We start from the raw sequence: 16,108 nt of genomic DNA on the forward strand, positions 1-16,108 counted from the left end.
ACCTGTGTGACTGGCCTCGGGGACCATTCCCAGCACTCCCTCCGTTTTAGTGCTGTTGACAGCGACTATGTGGCATGATCCATGTGCACGGTGCTGACACGTCCTCCCCCCACAGCAACGCCCTTGTGTGTGAATCCGCCTCTGTATTTTGGCACTCACTCAGGCTATTAAACTTTAAACTTCTCCCCCCCAAAACTCTCCTGATTCCTTTTATCCCAAGGGCCAGTCCAAAGAGGACAGTGCTTGTAAACATGTCCAGATACAATCGCCAGAGAGTAACTGATCAGACGTAGCTGAGAGGGAAGGGATGCTCAGGAGCCCCACAAAGAACCCAGGTGCCAGAGCCCACTGGATGTTCCAGCCTCTCCGACAAAGGGGACTGGACAAACTAAAGGAGTCCTAACCCAGGCGGTTTTGATTTCTTTATCAGTTGGGCTGAAATGGTTCCCTCCAGACCAAGCTGCAGTAGAAAGTGTTCTGCATTCCCCCAGTCCATAGCTTCATTTTTCATGTGGCTGGCTCCCAGCCACATCTCTCATTGGCCACCTTGCAGGGGGAGACAAAGCTGTAGCTGGTTACTGGCCACCTTGACCTTGTTCCAAGCTCTGCGGTAGCTCTGCAAGGACATCTGCAGAAGTAAAAATGGAGAAATAGGAAGCCAATGGCAAACTGCCATGGAGTATACTGTAAACCCAGGGCATTTGAGTAGGTACTGCCTCCCAAGGCTTTCCTTTGAACACTATATAGAAAGCAATGAGATGCCCCACAGCTGTTTATACTGGGATCTGAACCTCAGGACTCTGAACCTGAATAACACTGAACTTTGGGGAATGCTGGATTCAGCTCCCAGGGTGGATCTAACCCTTAATATTATTGGTATTATCCTAGTATCTCGGAGCCCTATCCTGAACCAGGAACCAATGGTGCCAGGCGCTGTACAACACACAGAACAAAAAGCTGGTCTCTGCCCCAAAGACCCTACAACCTAAGTATGCAACATAGGGCCATCTCTCTGCGTTAGTGAACGGGGGGGAGATTGTACCATGAACATAAGAGATTACTAGGGACCTGCCCGGGTTTCATCACACTACTGCATATCTGAATTCACTAGCTGTGGGGCAAGGGTTGTGTTTCAATACAGAGAACTTCCCACTAGGCACTAAAAGGTTCCCCTTTATTGTTGTTATGCTCACTGCGTAACAGGGCATGATCTAAGGCAGGGGTAGGCAACCTATGGCATGCGTGCTTGTTTCTTCATCAGTAAAGTGGGCTGTGACGCTGGCAGACCAGGTACCAGCTCCTGCCAAGGCCCAGGGCCTCACTGAACACTGACAAATGCGCAGCTAGAAACCAGTCTGGTTAGTATAGTTCAAACAGATGTCAGTGTTAGACTTTCTGGAATGCTTGTAGGATGCTGCATGTATTAATCCAACTTACAATATCTGTCTCCCATGGTATAAAGTTATAAGTTTGCATTGTAACCCTCTGCAATTGTGTAACTCACCAGACAGGGAGAGAAGCATTAATTAAGGTAAAAATGGTTGTCCTGCACACAAGATGGCCCACTGAAGACAAATGAGGCATTGTGTAGCACCAGAGGACAGGTTTCAGAGGGGCAGCCGTGTTAGTCTGTATCAGCAAAACCAAGGAAGAGTCCTTGGGGCACCTTAGAGACTAACACATTTATTTGGGCAAGATGTCAAGTGTTGGGAATGGGCCACATCCAATGTAACTGAATTGGCCTTGTTAGCACTGACCCCTGCCGCCCCCCCTTGGAAAGGCAACTCCCATCTTTTCCTGTGCTGTGTAGTTACACCTCCCTACTGCATGTTCCACTCCAGGCATCTGATGAAGTGGGTTCTCGCCCACGAAAGCTTATGTCCAAATAAATGTGTTAGTCTCTAAGGTGCCACAAAGACTCCTCGTTGTTTTCATCGAAGGACAGAAACCTTGTTGACTGCATTCCTCACTCCCTCCAGGAAGCAGAGGCCTGTGCATGAACTTATCCCATCAGCTTGGATTCTGGAGGGAAGGGGATAAAAATCCCTGGCAAGGAGGAACCAGGTCTCTTTATATTGTCTGGACTCTGAGAGGCAAAACATAAGCAAGAGATCGCCGTGCTGCTTCGCATGGGTCAGCCCTAAAGGACACAGAGAGCTGCTTATTATAGAAGCTCATATTACCGTTTAAAATCTAAGACTGTGTGTGCTTCCTGCTTTAACCTTGTTGTCAATAACTCTCATTTATTTTCTTAGTTAATAAATCTTTAGTTAGTTAATTACAGGATTGGCTACAGGCATTGTCTTTGCATTGAGATCTGAGTACAATTGGCCTGGGATACGTACAGCCTGAATATTGTTGGGATTTTTGGTGGAAAGTGACTGCGACACTGTATGGAATATGGGAGACACTTTATGATATTTTGGATGCCAATATTGTAAAATTGCAATGAACTGTGCCAGATATGACATGTGAGGCATCTGCAAAAATGTTACAATTTGCCAAGTATGATGATCTTGTTTATATGTTTGTATCTCCTTTGTACTCTGCGTTATAGATATGTAGGGTATAGCTGTATTTCCAAGCTTGTGCTGTGTTGCTGGGTGACACTCCCAGACAGATTGGCATCTGCACTGCCTAGCCTGCTTGATGGCCCATCAAGGGACTTCAACTGAAAGGAACCAGGGAAGACACCTTATGAGTGAGCAGCAAAGCCTGTGGACAGAGAAGGTTAAGGCCTCCATGCCATGTGCTGGGCAGTTTCTGTTTGGAACAAAGGAAATACAAGCCACATGGCAAAAGACTATAAAAGGCAACTGCATCATCTCCATTTTGTCTTCATTCCTGCTTCTTACCTCTGGAGGAACTTTGCTACAAACTGAAGTTCTGAACAAAGTACTGAATATACCGTAGCTGTGGATGTGTTCCAGAGGGACTTTTAAGCCAGCAAACTCACCAAGAACCTGATATATGGACCTTGAAGTCTATGTATGTGTGTGACTGCTTTACTATTTAACACCTCTCTTCTTGTTCTTTCTTTTCTCTTTATAATAAACCTTTCGTTTTAGATACTAAAGGATTGGCGGGCAGTGTGGGATTTAGGGTAAGATCCAACTTAAAATATTGACTGGCAATGTGGCTGGCCCTCTGGGGTCAGAAGAACAGTTTGTATAGTGAGAAGAGTTTTTAAAGAACTCCTCACCTTGCTGCACCTAGGTGCTGACTGAGAGCCAGAGAACTGGAATGCAAGAAAGGGGGCTGTATTTTTTTGCTTCTTGATAACGAATGTAGGGGATCAGGAGCACGGTTTGTGACTGGTTGGGGAGTTTAACATCAGTGTCACCTACCAGTCTCGGGAGGATCCACTCTCCTCTTTGCAGCCTGCCCTGACCTTGATATTCCCAGTGAGGCCTGCCCCAGCCACCCCAGGTGACAGTGACTATCTATCACATAACCCAGTTTCCCTGGGTGGCAAGATAAACTGGAATGCCCAAGGCGACTGTCAGCGACTCCATGGTAAGGCTGTTCCAGCGCTTTAGCAGTTCACACTTGTTACTAGGTTGGTGAAATCTAATTACAGACCATACCACCAATTTGGGATGTCTCTGCCCTGCTTTTTGACCATCTGCCCTGAGGCTGGAGCTCCCAGTCATCAGCTGCTCCAGCCAGCGTGACACAGGGGTAGTGATTAGTCACGGATAACGAACGCTTGTAAAGTGCTTGGAGCGTGCTACCGGAGATGATCAGAAATCAGCCCCAGAACATTTTCAAACAGTCCCGAGCGAGCGTGGGTGTTTGAAAAGGCCCACACTGGTTACATGGGCAGAGGTGAGACGTTTACTCTGCTGCTCTTCTGTATTTGATAGCTGTTAAAAAGGTCAAGATAATAATAACTGCTGATGCTTCCTATTAACTCACTAATAACCAGGTTCTGGCTTAAAACCCCTTGGGTTCCAGCCTCAGAGTTCAACTGTGAGACCCACTCTGCCCACTGAATATATTCAGTTCAATCTCTGACACGATCGCTGCTTTGTAAACAGGAAGTTCGTTGAGTTCTTCAATTATACTGTAGTTAAAACCACAACTCAACTCGCCCACTCCTGCTGCAAAGCAACAGACCCCTTCACCATAATCACATGAACGTGGGTGGGCACAGACAGGTGCCCTCTGAAGTTAAACCCCAGCTGTGTAGAGGGAAGGACACAGACACCATCTATGCTCAGCTACAGACTCCGGGAGTTCTTGTCTTACTGTACCTCGGCGATCTCCACCTTCCTCTCCCATATCTTAATGTTGTTTTCCAGGTCACAGATGGCCATCTTCTGATTGACATACTTCGCCACTGGGGGTACTCTGTAATCTGAGAGCTGCTGCCGCAGCTGCTTATTCACACTCTCTGCTTTGGCTCGCTCCTGAGAGAGGAAAAGGATCCAAGGCAGGTAGATTAGGTGGGACACTGCTTTCTGCAAAGCAGCAATTTGGAAAAAACAAAAAAACAAAAAAAAAACCCCATCCTCCTAAAACTGAAGGTCGAGTGACTAAGATGAGCAGAATGCAGCTGATATTAGCGTTTCGGTTTTCTGTCTGCCAGGGGCACTCCGGAGCTGCTTGAACTCACTGGGCAACTCCCTGGAGCTACAGCCTGCAACAGTGACAGCCGGGGCCCTCCTTCGTGCCTTCCTTGGAGGGGGAAGGGCATTGCCTCTAAAAAGAGGAAGGATATTAAATGCAGGAAGTTTTGCCGAAGCTGGGTGCCTGCAGTTAAAGTCCAAACTCCATCCTTCAGCACCTAAAGTGAGCATTGGTTTTCAGAGCACCACTAAATCCTACTGACTTCAATCAAAGCTGCAGGTACACAGGCATTCTGGTACCAGGGCACTTGCCTGCAGGTGCCTGAATGTAAATTTCACAGCATAACTTTAGGCACCCAGCTTCTAGTACTACAATTAAATATACTGTAATGAACTATTCCTTTGCTAATTACATATGTAACAGACAATTTATGATATTATTATGATCATCTCTTATTTGTATGGGGTTGTGTCTAGGAGCCCTAATCAGAGATCATGCCCAGGACAAAAAGACAGTCTCTGCCTCAAAGAGCTTCCAAGCTAAGTATGTGGCCAAGTTAACACAGCTCTGAGATCTTCAGTCCTTCATCTCCTGGTTTTTGTGCTTTAAATTCCCTCCCGACTGCTGCCGGAGTGAAAATGACTCCCACTGCTACGCTAGGGAAGGGCAGCTTACAAAGAGCTGTGGGGACAGACTGTGATCCCATCAGTATAACTCAAGAGTAACTCCGCTGAGGTCATCAGTTACCCACAGTGCAAAACAAGCGTGTGATCGGAATGGGGGCAACTGACTTGAATGGAATTACTCCAGCCTTACACCCGTGGAAATGGGATCAAAATGTGCGTGTAATTCAACACCAACCTCACTTACTAGTCTATGCAGTAATCCAGTGTTAGAAAATCTTAAAAGAAATGGTCTCATAACATGAAATTTCTAGATTTAAAAACCAAGTAAACCCACAACCCCTGTATGGATTGTTTCTGATGTTCCTACTACCTCCTCCACCAGAATGGTTTCCCTTTCCATCTTCTCCAGCGCCTCCTTCCTCTGGGAGATATCTTTCATCAGGCGGGCGGATGCTGCGGTGGCGTTCTGCAGCTTTCTCTGAAACAGCACAGTGCGGTAAAGTCAGCGAGCCCAAAGGAGGGCAACGGCTCATCAGTGACCAAGGAAGGCTGGAGTCCTTTTACACTACACCGAGGCTCTTAAGCTTTATCTTGGGCTGGCCTTCTGGGACTCCGCTCCCTACTGCCAGTTCGTCACAGAATGCATCCATCAACGAGGCATCTCATTTCTGAGTTTCCCTTGTAGATGGCAGCCTCGGGATCTAGCCTTTGTTTAACACGTTCTAGCACAATGTTACTTGGTAGCCATCAAGGAGTGGTAGGCCTGTGTCCTAACACTGTGAGAGGTGGAGCTGCTGCTGCAGCCCAACGTTTCTTACTCCAGGAAAAAGGAAAAGGAAAAATCTTCCCCCTGGCCTTTCCCAGTGTGGTTTAACAATAACTCGGAGGAAGATTTCCACAGGAGTAAAGCATCCAGAGCCATTGACTGTCGGTGGGAGTTGCACATGCCTGTGAAAATCTCCCCCTTGGTTTACAAGGTAGCCATACCCAGGGATCCTAAAATATGCAATGGACTGACAAGCTTTTCATTTTTCCTCTCCCAGAGGTGCAGCCAGCTCTAGGGTGGAATGCAGTAAACCCACTGCAGGCAGGAGTGGAAGGGAAGCGAAAAGTGCACTAGAAATGCCTAAGGTGTTTTTTGCTCAGGATACTATGCCCAATAGCCCAACTCTTGCAAAAACTGCCACGGGATGAACCTTTAATGACCACATCCCTCTTTTTTTATATGACCGCTGAGAGACAGAATCTGCGGCAGCACAGTGCCCCATCGTTAGTACTGACTCAGAGGGGAGGATTCCACCTAATGAGTCCCCTCCACCACCTGCAGCAGCACCTGGAGTTTTCTTGAAGATCATCCCTCCAAGGACTGGGTAGTCTTAACCCTGCGTAACTGACGAGATCACAGCAGTAAGGATACACAAGAGTCTCTAGGTAGGTCAGTGCTAAGGTTACTGCTTACTGCCCTGTGGGACAAAATAACTACACTGCAATGTTTGCAGCTTTGCACCAGCACATGTGGATGCAGGGCTGTACCTAGACATTTTGGTGCCCTATGCAGCACCCCCCGCCACGGGGGGGCCTGGCCCCAGGCCTCTGCGGGGGGTCAGAAGCAGGTTTGGGGGACAGGAGGAAACTGCCCTCCCAACACAAGCCGGCGGAGCAGGTTGGAGCTAGGTCTCTCCACTTTCTGCAGCCTGGTGATTGCAGGGTGGGCCTGACCCCCCACTCACTGGGTGGTGGGAAGTGGAGTGACCTGCCCCCAGCCCCTGCCCCCTCCGCTCTGCTTCCCTGGCTCCCAGCCTTGGGACTTGGGGCCAAGGGGGAACCACCCCCCAGGATTCACTGGCGGGGTAGCTGGGAGCCGGTGGGGCGGAGCGGAGTTGGCTAGGGCCAGGTCACTCCACTTCTCACCGCCTGGTGAGTGCAGGGCCGACCCCTGATGCAGTCCCACAGGATGTAGTTCAGGGGAAGGGGTGGAGCGGGGGCTGGGCTGGGGTAGAGCAGGGGCGGAGCTTTGGGGAATAGGCAGAGCAGGGGCGGGGGCAGCTTTCCTGGCCGGCTCAGCCGGCAGGATGATCGGGCCAGCCTCAGGAGCAGCACGCAACTGTGTAAGGCACAGGAAGTTTGGGGCAATTTGGTGCCCCAAATTTCCTAGTGCCCTATGCAGCTGCATAGTTTGTGTATGGGTAAGGATGGCCCTGTGTGGATGCCACAAAACACACATCAGGAGGATGTATCAGAACACACCCTAGCAGCCACAGCAAATGTAAGGATCTTTGTAGGCAGGCAAATCCATCAACAAAGAAATGGTTCCAAAAATTCCAGGGCAGGTGCCAACTCCCAGCCCCCACCTGCTGCAATGTATATCGCAGGCAAGCCAGGCAGCTGTTAAACAGGAGTAAAAATGCCTCTGATTGAAAGAGATGGCCTGGAAATAGAGTGTGTGTGAGAGAGAGGGACAGCGTTAAGCATTCCCCCCACCCCCCTTACCCTGCAGGAGATAAAGAGAAAAAGAGAATGCAGGTGCCATGGGCTTGACTCACTTTGTAGGAATTGAGGATTTGAAGAGTGTTTCCCGCTGTCAGTTTTAGCTGTAGCAGGTCCTGGTTCCTCTCATCAATCTTCTCCAAAAACTGAGCATTCTCAATCTTCAGCTGTTGGAAATCAACCTCATGGAGTGCCTCGCCCATCTCTTCTTTCTGTAAGCCAGCAAAGACACAGGCTGATGATCACGGAGCTGAGGCTAAAGGCCACATAATAGGGCTTTGCTCTGTGGGGATAGCACGTGGGGGGCCCCTGAAGGATGGAATCCTCAACTCAACCTGGCCAGGCTGCTAACGCAGGGAATGAGGAGGAGTAGTGGACATAACCTGCTGCTTCCTTCTTAATCTGGGTTTCCATTCAGAGGGTCCATGCAGTGCCTGACTCCAGCACCACTGGCTATTCTCCTGCGACAGCCACACTACCCCTTCCATGAGGAGCTGCAAAAATCCACCCAAGATCTTCTCCATAGCACAGAAAGGCTGCACATCCCCACTCTGCAGGATCTCTGCACAACCTTCTCACAGGTATTAAGCTGCTTTGGGGCCTGCCTCGAACATACCAGGTGCTCTAGGTTGGGGCTTTTTCTTAATAAACTCAGAGATTACTACAATCTCTGCCAGTCACAGGAGTTAAGATTAGAAGCAGAGAAAATACACAGAAACATTAGACCCCCTTGTCTAGGTGAGCCCCTGGAATCCCCCTGCCTGCTTGCAGCGAGCTGCCATTGGCCCCTTTCATTTTCAAAGGGCTGCAGCTTCCCTGTTTCTCTTTGGTCTTTACACACCTGCTTGAGCTGCAGCTGCAACTTTTTCTTCTGCACTTTGAGAGAATCATTTTTCAAACGCAATTTTTCTTTCATTGCATCCTGAAAAAGACACCGGGATATACTGTCATGGTCATGGCTCTCTCTCCATCATTGGTACGGTGGGGCCCAACGTGAGAGAGCCCCCGGGCTCCACTTCTTATTGTGACACTCCTGTTCTTCCAAGCCATGGTGTAACTTTCATGACACTTTATCACTGGCCAGAAAAGGAGGGGAGGCAGCACCCCCACGAGGCTGTCGTTCACGCCCCTCTATATAAATCGATCAATAAGAAATGCTCTGACAGTAACCGGGAGAGCACCCTGCCTCAAATCCCACATGCATCAGCTGTGTAACTCCTCCAACCTCCACTAGGCTGTGCATAGGTGAGCTATGAAGTCATTCACGTACCATATCTCCTGTGTCATAGCTGGATATGTCATTGGTGAATCCCCAAGCTGGCTTCTAATGCACTACTGTAACAGTGAATTGCAAGGTAATGGGAGATATCCACACAGACTTGCCAAGGTAGGTCTACATATGGCCCCAAACGTGGGAGAGATTATTCATGGATCAGGATTTTGTCTAAACTATTTAGCCTGGTATATAATAAATGTATAAATACATAACTCTGAACTGACCCTGTAGTGGTTCTTCTCCTCAAGATATCTCAGCACCTTCTGAGAAGCTATGACACTCCCTTTCTTCTTGGATATCGTTTGGATAATGTCTTTGTTAAAGTTGCATGTGGCTTTCTTAATATCAGCCCACCGAATATCTGCTTCTTCCATGACAGCCTGTAGAATCAAAGTCACATTATAGTAAAGAGATGTCATCTCCCATTCATTTTTTGGGCCTTGGGGTGGAGAACAACATATAGGAACAGTGGGACAAGTTCTCTGTTGGCATGAATCCATTGACATCTGTGAATTTTGCCCTATTTGCCCTGTGGCAGTGATGTTTTGGTAATAATATCAATCTCTCATTCATTGAAGAACAAAAAAAGCAAAGCATCTACTGTACTTGAGTTTCAGGGTTAACCAGTCCTGCCTGACTTGCAAATATCTCCAGATCTACTAAGTCTGAAGGAATGGTTGTGTTCAAAACACCGTTTTTGATAAGAACATATGAATATTCAGGATGACACAAAAACAATGAGAAGTCCTGTGCTGTGTATTTACACCTCCCTACTGCATGTTCCACTCCATGCATCCGATGAAGTGGGTTTTAGCCTATGGAAGCTTATGCCCAAATAAATTTGTTAGTCTCTAAGGTGCCACAAGGACTCCTCTTTGTTTTTGCTGATACAGACTAACATGGCTACCACCACTCTGAAACCTGTCAGGATGATACAGTTAGGTTCTAACCATTTAGCTTAATCAAAGGGCTTCTATTTCACTCTCCCAACACAGAAGTGGGTGGGATGAAAGAAAAGAAAGATGCCTTTATAGTGTAGAACAGGGGTCGACAACGTTTCAGCGGTTGTGTGCTGAGTCTTCATTTATTCACTCTAATGTAAGGTTTCGCGTGCCAGTAATGTTTTTAGAAGATCTCTTTCTATAAGTCTATAATATATAACTAAACTATTATTGTATGTAAAGTAAATAAGGTTTTTAAAATGTTTAAGAAGCTTCATTTAAAATTAAATTAAAATTCAGAGCCCCGGGGACTGATAGCCAGGACCCGGGCAGTGCGAGTGCCACTGAAAATCAGCGCGCGTGCTGCCTTCGGCACCTGTGCCATAGATTGCCTACCTCTGGCGTAGAAGAAGCCCTTCCAAATTGATTTGTGTTGATGTTCTGGATTAGGATCCAGGCAGCGTTGCCATTTAAAGACCTTTTTGCAATTTTTAGGGACCTCAAAAAACAAACCCTTATTGGATGAAGGGGCACATGGATCAGCAGATCTGACACTTGCAGCGCTGTATCAAGCAAACCTGCCTACTCAGTTAAGCAAAGGTGATTCTTTAAAATCCTAACATTTCCTCCCCTGAACTATGAGGTGTGGCAAGTAAGCAACTCCTGGCATAGATTGTGAGATGAATCTCAGCCATGCCAGTGTAAAAATCAGAGTATCTCCATTCAGGGACGGCTCTAGCTTTTTAGCCACCCCAAGCACATGTGAAAGTAGAATTAATTAATTAAAAATAAGAATGGATTAAAGAAATTAAGCAGAAATAAATGTTGAAATACAGGTTTCAGGAAAAGAAACATTACGGCATAAACAATGAGCCCACTTAAGCTAATGGTGAAACATTAACCGGAAACTGGTAAAAGTTAGTAAGGAAATTAACTATGCATGTCTAGCCCAGGTAAACTTATCAGATTCTGCTTCCTTTGTTTTCTTGTCAAGTTCAGGCCCTTTTATCTGTATAAATAAGATAGTTCGTGTCTTGCATGATGCTCACATTATCTGGAAGTTATTAGCAGAGCACTGTGCTAATAAAACAGAGTGGTCTGACAAACTGTGAGTCCTGAGTCTAACTTTGACACATGGCAATCAGGCTGCCTTCAGCAGCTTCCCTGCGGGAGGTCCCTGGTCCCACGACTTCAGTGTATCCACCACCGAATTGCTGCCAAATCCGCGGGACCGGTGGACCTCCCGCAGGCGTGCCACTGAAGACGGCCTGACTGCTGCCATCACAGGGACTGGCAGAGCGCCTCTTCCCCCACTTGCCGCCCCAGGCACGCACTTGGAGTGCTGGTGCCTGGAGCCACCACTATCTCCATTGATTTAAATGGTGTTACTCTGGTATCATCAGTGTGAGATCAAAATTCTGTCCTTTTATCACTAGTGAGGCACAAGAGCCCTTCTCCCCCTGAGCCTGGCCCTCAGATTTGGGCAAGTCTGTGACACTGAAGTTAAGAAAAAACACTGGGTAACACTTGTAAACTGGGTAAAACTGACAAAGAGTCATTGAGACAACATGGAAGCCCAGCGTGCCATTTTTAAAGCAGGACCAGCTTTTCAGAGTTCTTGGGACAGCTGCTTTAAAGCAGCAGCCCCGCACCTCCTGTTGCCTCCCGAGAAGTTGCTATTGCCCAGTAGCTAGCTGTAGGCTCACAGAGGAGTGATCACAGCATTTAGCAGCACACATGCTACATGTTGGCATGATGACATTCCAGCCCCTTTGTTCTTTGTGCAGCCTAAAGAAGCCGATATGCAAACTGGACGAGTAGTAACACAATGGAATGCCACCATGACAAATGATCTAACGGGGGCATGAGGCAAGTGTTTGGTGCTCCTGTAGTCTGTCTTAGTTCATCTACCAGCTCTTGCATCATAGAATCATAGAATATCAGGGTTGGAAGGGACCTCAAGAGGTCATCTAGTCCAACCCCCTGCTCAAAGCAGGACCAATCCTCAACTTGCATCCTCCAAGGCAGTCAAAGAAAAAACCCTAAAGCTAAATAAATCATACTAACCTTCCTCTCTGGGTTAGCAATTTATAGGCATCTAAGAGAAATTAACACATTTCTCTAGCAAATCATCTTTCTCAGAGGAACAATCCTTTCTTCACAACATAAGTGCTATGAGGCTAAAAAGAGGTAGGATAAATGAAGTTACTAACTACACCAGAGATTCTACAACACATGGAAAACTGTACCTGGTAGTTTTGTATAATCCGTTCAGAATCCCCCTTGGTCTGCTGAATTTCTTCCTTCGTCGCATCCAGCTCCCGCTGCGCTAGATCATTCTTCTGCTCCACTGTCAGGCCTATAAAACGATCTGCTGCAGCGCGGGATTTAGATTTACGTCTGGTACGTGTCTGCAGTCCGGAGAAACAAAGGACTGAAGCAGCAAGCAGACAGTGACAGGACCCATTCAAAGTGGTCACCATTAAAAAGTCAATGTTTGCCAATGGTTACCGTATTCTCCTTATACTTAGAACAGGAAATAACCACAGTGACTGTGAGGGATCTGTAGACACATGATGGGCCTGATTGTCATTTACACTTAGAGTATGTCTTCACTGCAGGCACTTCCTCACCTTGCTCCAACTCCCTTCCCGTACACATACAAAACTCTCTCACCCAAATTTGGTGGTGCCTTCAACCTGGGCTAGTAGGCTAAAGTTAGAGGGAGGCTTTCACATGAGCAGGTAATGCACCCACTCGGCAGTGATGATGAAAACTAAATCCCTCGAGTGCTGATACTCCTGCAATGTCTTCCCACAATTCCCCCCGGCTATCCAGAAGGACAGACAAGTTCTCCCCCAATTCACTGGGAAAGACTCACAGAGCAGCTCAGCGCACTGCAGCACAAAGACACATGGGATGTGCCCCCAGAAGTCCCCACAACATACAGGTGGGTGCAGAACAAGTGAGGACCCAGTAACTCAAACAGGGCTCTGAAGTGTGACTGCTCACACCTGCGCTACTCTAACCCAGGTGCCCATCATGAGTCACCTCTGCATTGAAGCCTGACCCATAGTGGCAGCATAAAGGGGCCTTAAAAAGGGTGTAAATTAGCAATGTAAAGTGACTTTAGAGTAAATGAGAATCAGGCTTGTAGACGGTTTAGTCGTGATGTCCATCTGTACCCCTCTGGGGCTGTTCTGATTGCTGTTTAAACTCCACTCCACCTGGGAAAGGGCTGCCAATGAGGCTACTCCCGTCTCAGGTCGAGGCTTGGAGACAGCGCCATCTACCCCCAGGAGTGCCAGAGCTCCCACTCCTTGAGGCGTTGCTGAGAAGGTGAAACTCAAACTCAGGGGCTGCCCAGCTCATGGATCACAGGTCACAGTGGCAAGTAAAGTGCTCGCTGGAGCACAGGAGGGAGAGTCTGGGAGAGGTGGGTCCTGTCACAGATTTGATGTGTGGCCTCGGACAAGTCTCTTGATCTTGTTGTGCCTTGGTTTCCTGATTTGTGAAATGTGGATAAACCTCCCTTACAGAAATTCATTAGTGCTTATAAAGTATTTTCAGATCTCTGGCAGGTGCCAGGAAGGACAAAGTGTTATCGTATAAGAGAAAAGAATAGCATCTCTGGGGTGAATGGGAAACTGAAAACTGGACTGGTCTTCAGACTGAATCCAGCTGCAGCAAGGGCCAGTGCAAACCCTGATGCCTGCTAGAGCAGCGGCATCTCACCTCAGGTATGTGATTAATTCCCTTCTAGGACATTTGAGCACTGTGGCTGTACAGTAGAGAAGTTGCCTGGTAAACATCACTTTCCGGCTCCACTCACTTCTTGTCAAATATTCCAGGGCACATTTCAAACTGGGTGAGATGCAAAGGGAAACCCATTGGATGTGTTTATGGGTAACTGCTCCCCTTGAACCCCTTCTCACGCAAGCATTAAATGAGAATCTCAGCGAGAGGGAGGCGGCTGGATAATCGGAGCCATGTTGACAAGCAGACCCAGAAATGCTGCATTGCAAACAAGAAGTAACTATTGCTGTAGCTCTGTACAGTACCTGCCCCAGGTCCAGCGAGGATCCGTGTATATCTGGCAACAAATGGCTGACCAGATCCTTTGGCTCCATCTTGTTGTAGTATTTTTCAAACATTTCTGTCTCGACTTTGAGAATGGAGAGGGCATGGCTGCAAGGAGGTGGAGGTTGGAATGAGCAAGCTCTGACTTTCAGGTACAAGAGACTAGAGGGCTTATAGTTAGTGTATGAAACCAGAGGGGAAACATAAGGCTCATAGCAGTGCAAATTTTAGGTGGGGCACCATAAACATCCATAGATGCACACAAATGACTAGCATGCATCCGATGAAGTGGGTATTCACCCACAAAAGCTCATGCTCCAATACGTGTTAGTCTATAAGGTGCCACAGGACTCTTTGCTGCTTTTACAGATCCAGACTAACACGGCTACCCCTCTGATACTTGACAAATTACTTGACTCTCTTCTTGATGCAACAGTGGGGTAAATGAAAGAATCAGGCCCATGCTCATTAAAGCCCCAATCCCGTTCAAACTGAAATCCATGGGAGATTTCCTATGGATGTCAATGGAAGCTCAGGCTGTAGGGGAAGGGGACTTTGAATGCACCCCTTCAAATCTTCTGCTGGGGCAGCTGGGGCTGATCTTTCATATACAGGATCCCTGCTGGTAGTCCTGATCCCAGTAAGGCGTTCCCAGCTGGAACAAGCAGCACTCACTGTGGAGATGTCCCCAGCTGGTAAATCAGCAGTTGTGAGTGACACATAGGATGACCAGATGTCCCTATTTGATAGGGACAGTCATGATATTTGGGAATTTTTTGTATATAGGCACCTATTACCCCCCAACCGCATCACAATTTTTCACACTTTATATCTGGTCACCCTAGTGACACACACAGTCAGGATGTAGATAAAGTAACTGATCTTATTTTCTCATGTTTCTGATTGGGGCTGAGCCCAGAACATCATTACAGAAGAATGCCACTGGGCTCCTGTCAATTATCAAAAAACCCACCAGCCTTAAAAGCTTTCTGACTGCATACAAGGCTCACACCTTTCTGAGGGGGCTGTGCTGAGACCTCAGAATTAACTACAAGTAACCCCCAATCCCCATGTGATCCATGACTTTTGTACAGCTCCACCCACCCACGTCCCCGGTATATTTCCTCTTTATTATATTTGCTCCATCATTTTATTTCCAGCGACTGACAGATGGAATCATCTACTGGGAACTCATTATAAAGGGAAGAAAATGTTTAGCAGATGGTTCCTGAACAGTCTGGAACGATGGACTTTGCTCACAAATACACATAAGATGCCTCCTTTACTATCAAATACATCACGATGCTTCGCCCTTCATCACAGGGACAGGCACCCAAAGGCAAGGGGATGGAAGCAGCTTCAAGCCTTGCATTGATCTACATAGAAAACATAACCCCCAAACCCCTCTCTCATCAGGGCCAGAGGACATTAAACCTGAGCCAAGCTTGTGCTGATATGAACAGACTGAGGGGGAAGAGGAGCATGTTATAATCCAGCTTTCTTGTGTACAGAGGATGGGGTTTTCAAACAGTCCTGCATATAAGGGCCATAGGGAAGGTATTGCCTCAGCCTGCCCTGATTATAAAGACTGGGGGGGAGATTATGTCTGAGTAGGAGTGTGCTCTATGGAGTGGGAGTGTGCTGTGCCCAGCGCCCCTCCCCCCATGTGAGATTCGAGGCATAAGGTACCCCCCCCATGAGAGTGTGGGGGGGGGTCCAGTGCCCAGGGCCCCATGTGGGATAGGGAGCATTTTGTACCCCCTATGAGAGCTGGGGTAGCTGTATCCACCCCCACCCAATGTGGGATTTGGGGACATTATGGACCCCACACGAGAGCTGGGGGGCGCTGTGCCCACCCCCACAGGGGATAGGGAGCTGGGGGGCGCTGTGCCCAGCCCCGTCCCGTACCTGGTCTCCTGCACCACGGCCTCGAGCTGCGGCAGGTGCAGGGCTGCGAGCTCCTGGGACTCCGCGGTGCGGACGCTCTCCGAGTCCTCGTCCGCCATCGCGCCCCGGGGTTACCATGGCAGCGGCGGCGGCGGCCCTGGGCTCCCTGCCCCAGTCGGCCTGGAACCCGGAGCCCGGCCCGGCCCGGCCCGCGCGGAGCTACTCTGGCGCACCAATGG

General features: G+C 48.1%; 1 protein-coding gene across 1 annotated transcript; it reads right to left on the reverse strand.

Annotated features, from left to right (window-relative positions):
* On the reverse strand, positions 1-16,011 carry CFAP263 (cilia and flagella associated protein 263). Its single transcript, XM_032785106.2, has 9 exons — positions 15,891-16,011; positions 13,964-14,090; positions 12,152-12,313; positions 9,186-9,341; positions 8,527-8,607; positions 7,742-7,897; positions 5,569-5,676; positions 4,257-4,412; positions 1-628 (listed from the first exon to the last, which is right to left on the reverse strand). The coding sequence occupies exons 1-9, from the start codon at positions 15,986-15,988 to the stop codon at positions 536-538; spliced, it is 1,137 nt and encodes a 378-aa protein (XP_032640997.1). The 5' UTR covers positions 15,989-16,011; the 3' UTR covers positions 1-535.
* Between the last annotated feature and the right edge of the window lie 97 nt (positions 16,012-16,108).

This window comes from Chelonoidis abingdonii, chromosome 19 (genome assembly GCF_003597395.2).
Source record: "Chelonoidis abingdonii isolate Lonesome George chromosome 19, CheloAbing_2.0, whole genome shotgun sequence".
Taxonomy (NCBI): Eukaryota; Metazoa; Chordata; order Testudines; family Testudinidae; genus Chelonoidis; species Chelonoidis abingdonii.

Coding starts and splice junctions, on each gene's coding strand:
- CFAP263 (XM_032785106.2), bottom strand. CDS start 15,988: ATGGCGGACGAGGACTCGGAGAGCGTCCGCACCGCGGAGTCCCAGGAG. Junction 9,342..12,151: donor GGATTATACAAAACTACCAG/GTACAGTTTTCC, acceptor TTGATTCTACAG/GCTGTCATGGAAGAAGCAGA. Junction 8,608..9,185: donor AGGAGAAGAACCACTACAGG/GTCAGTTCAGAG, acceptor TGTCTTTTTCAG/GATGCAATGAAAGAAAAATT.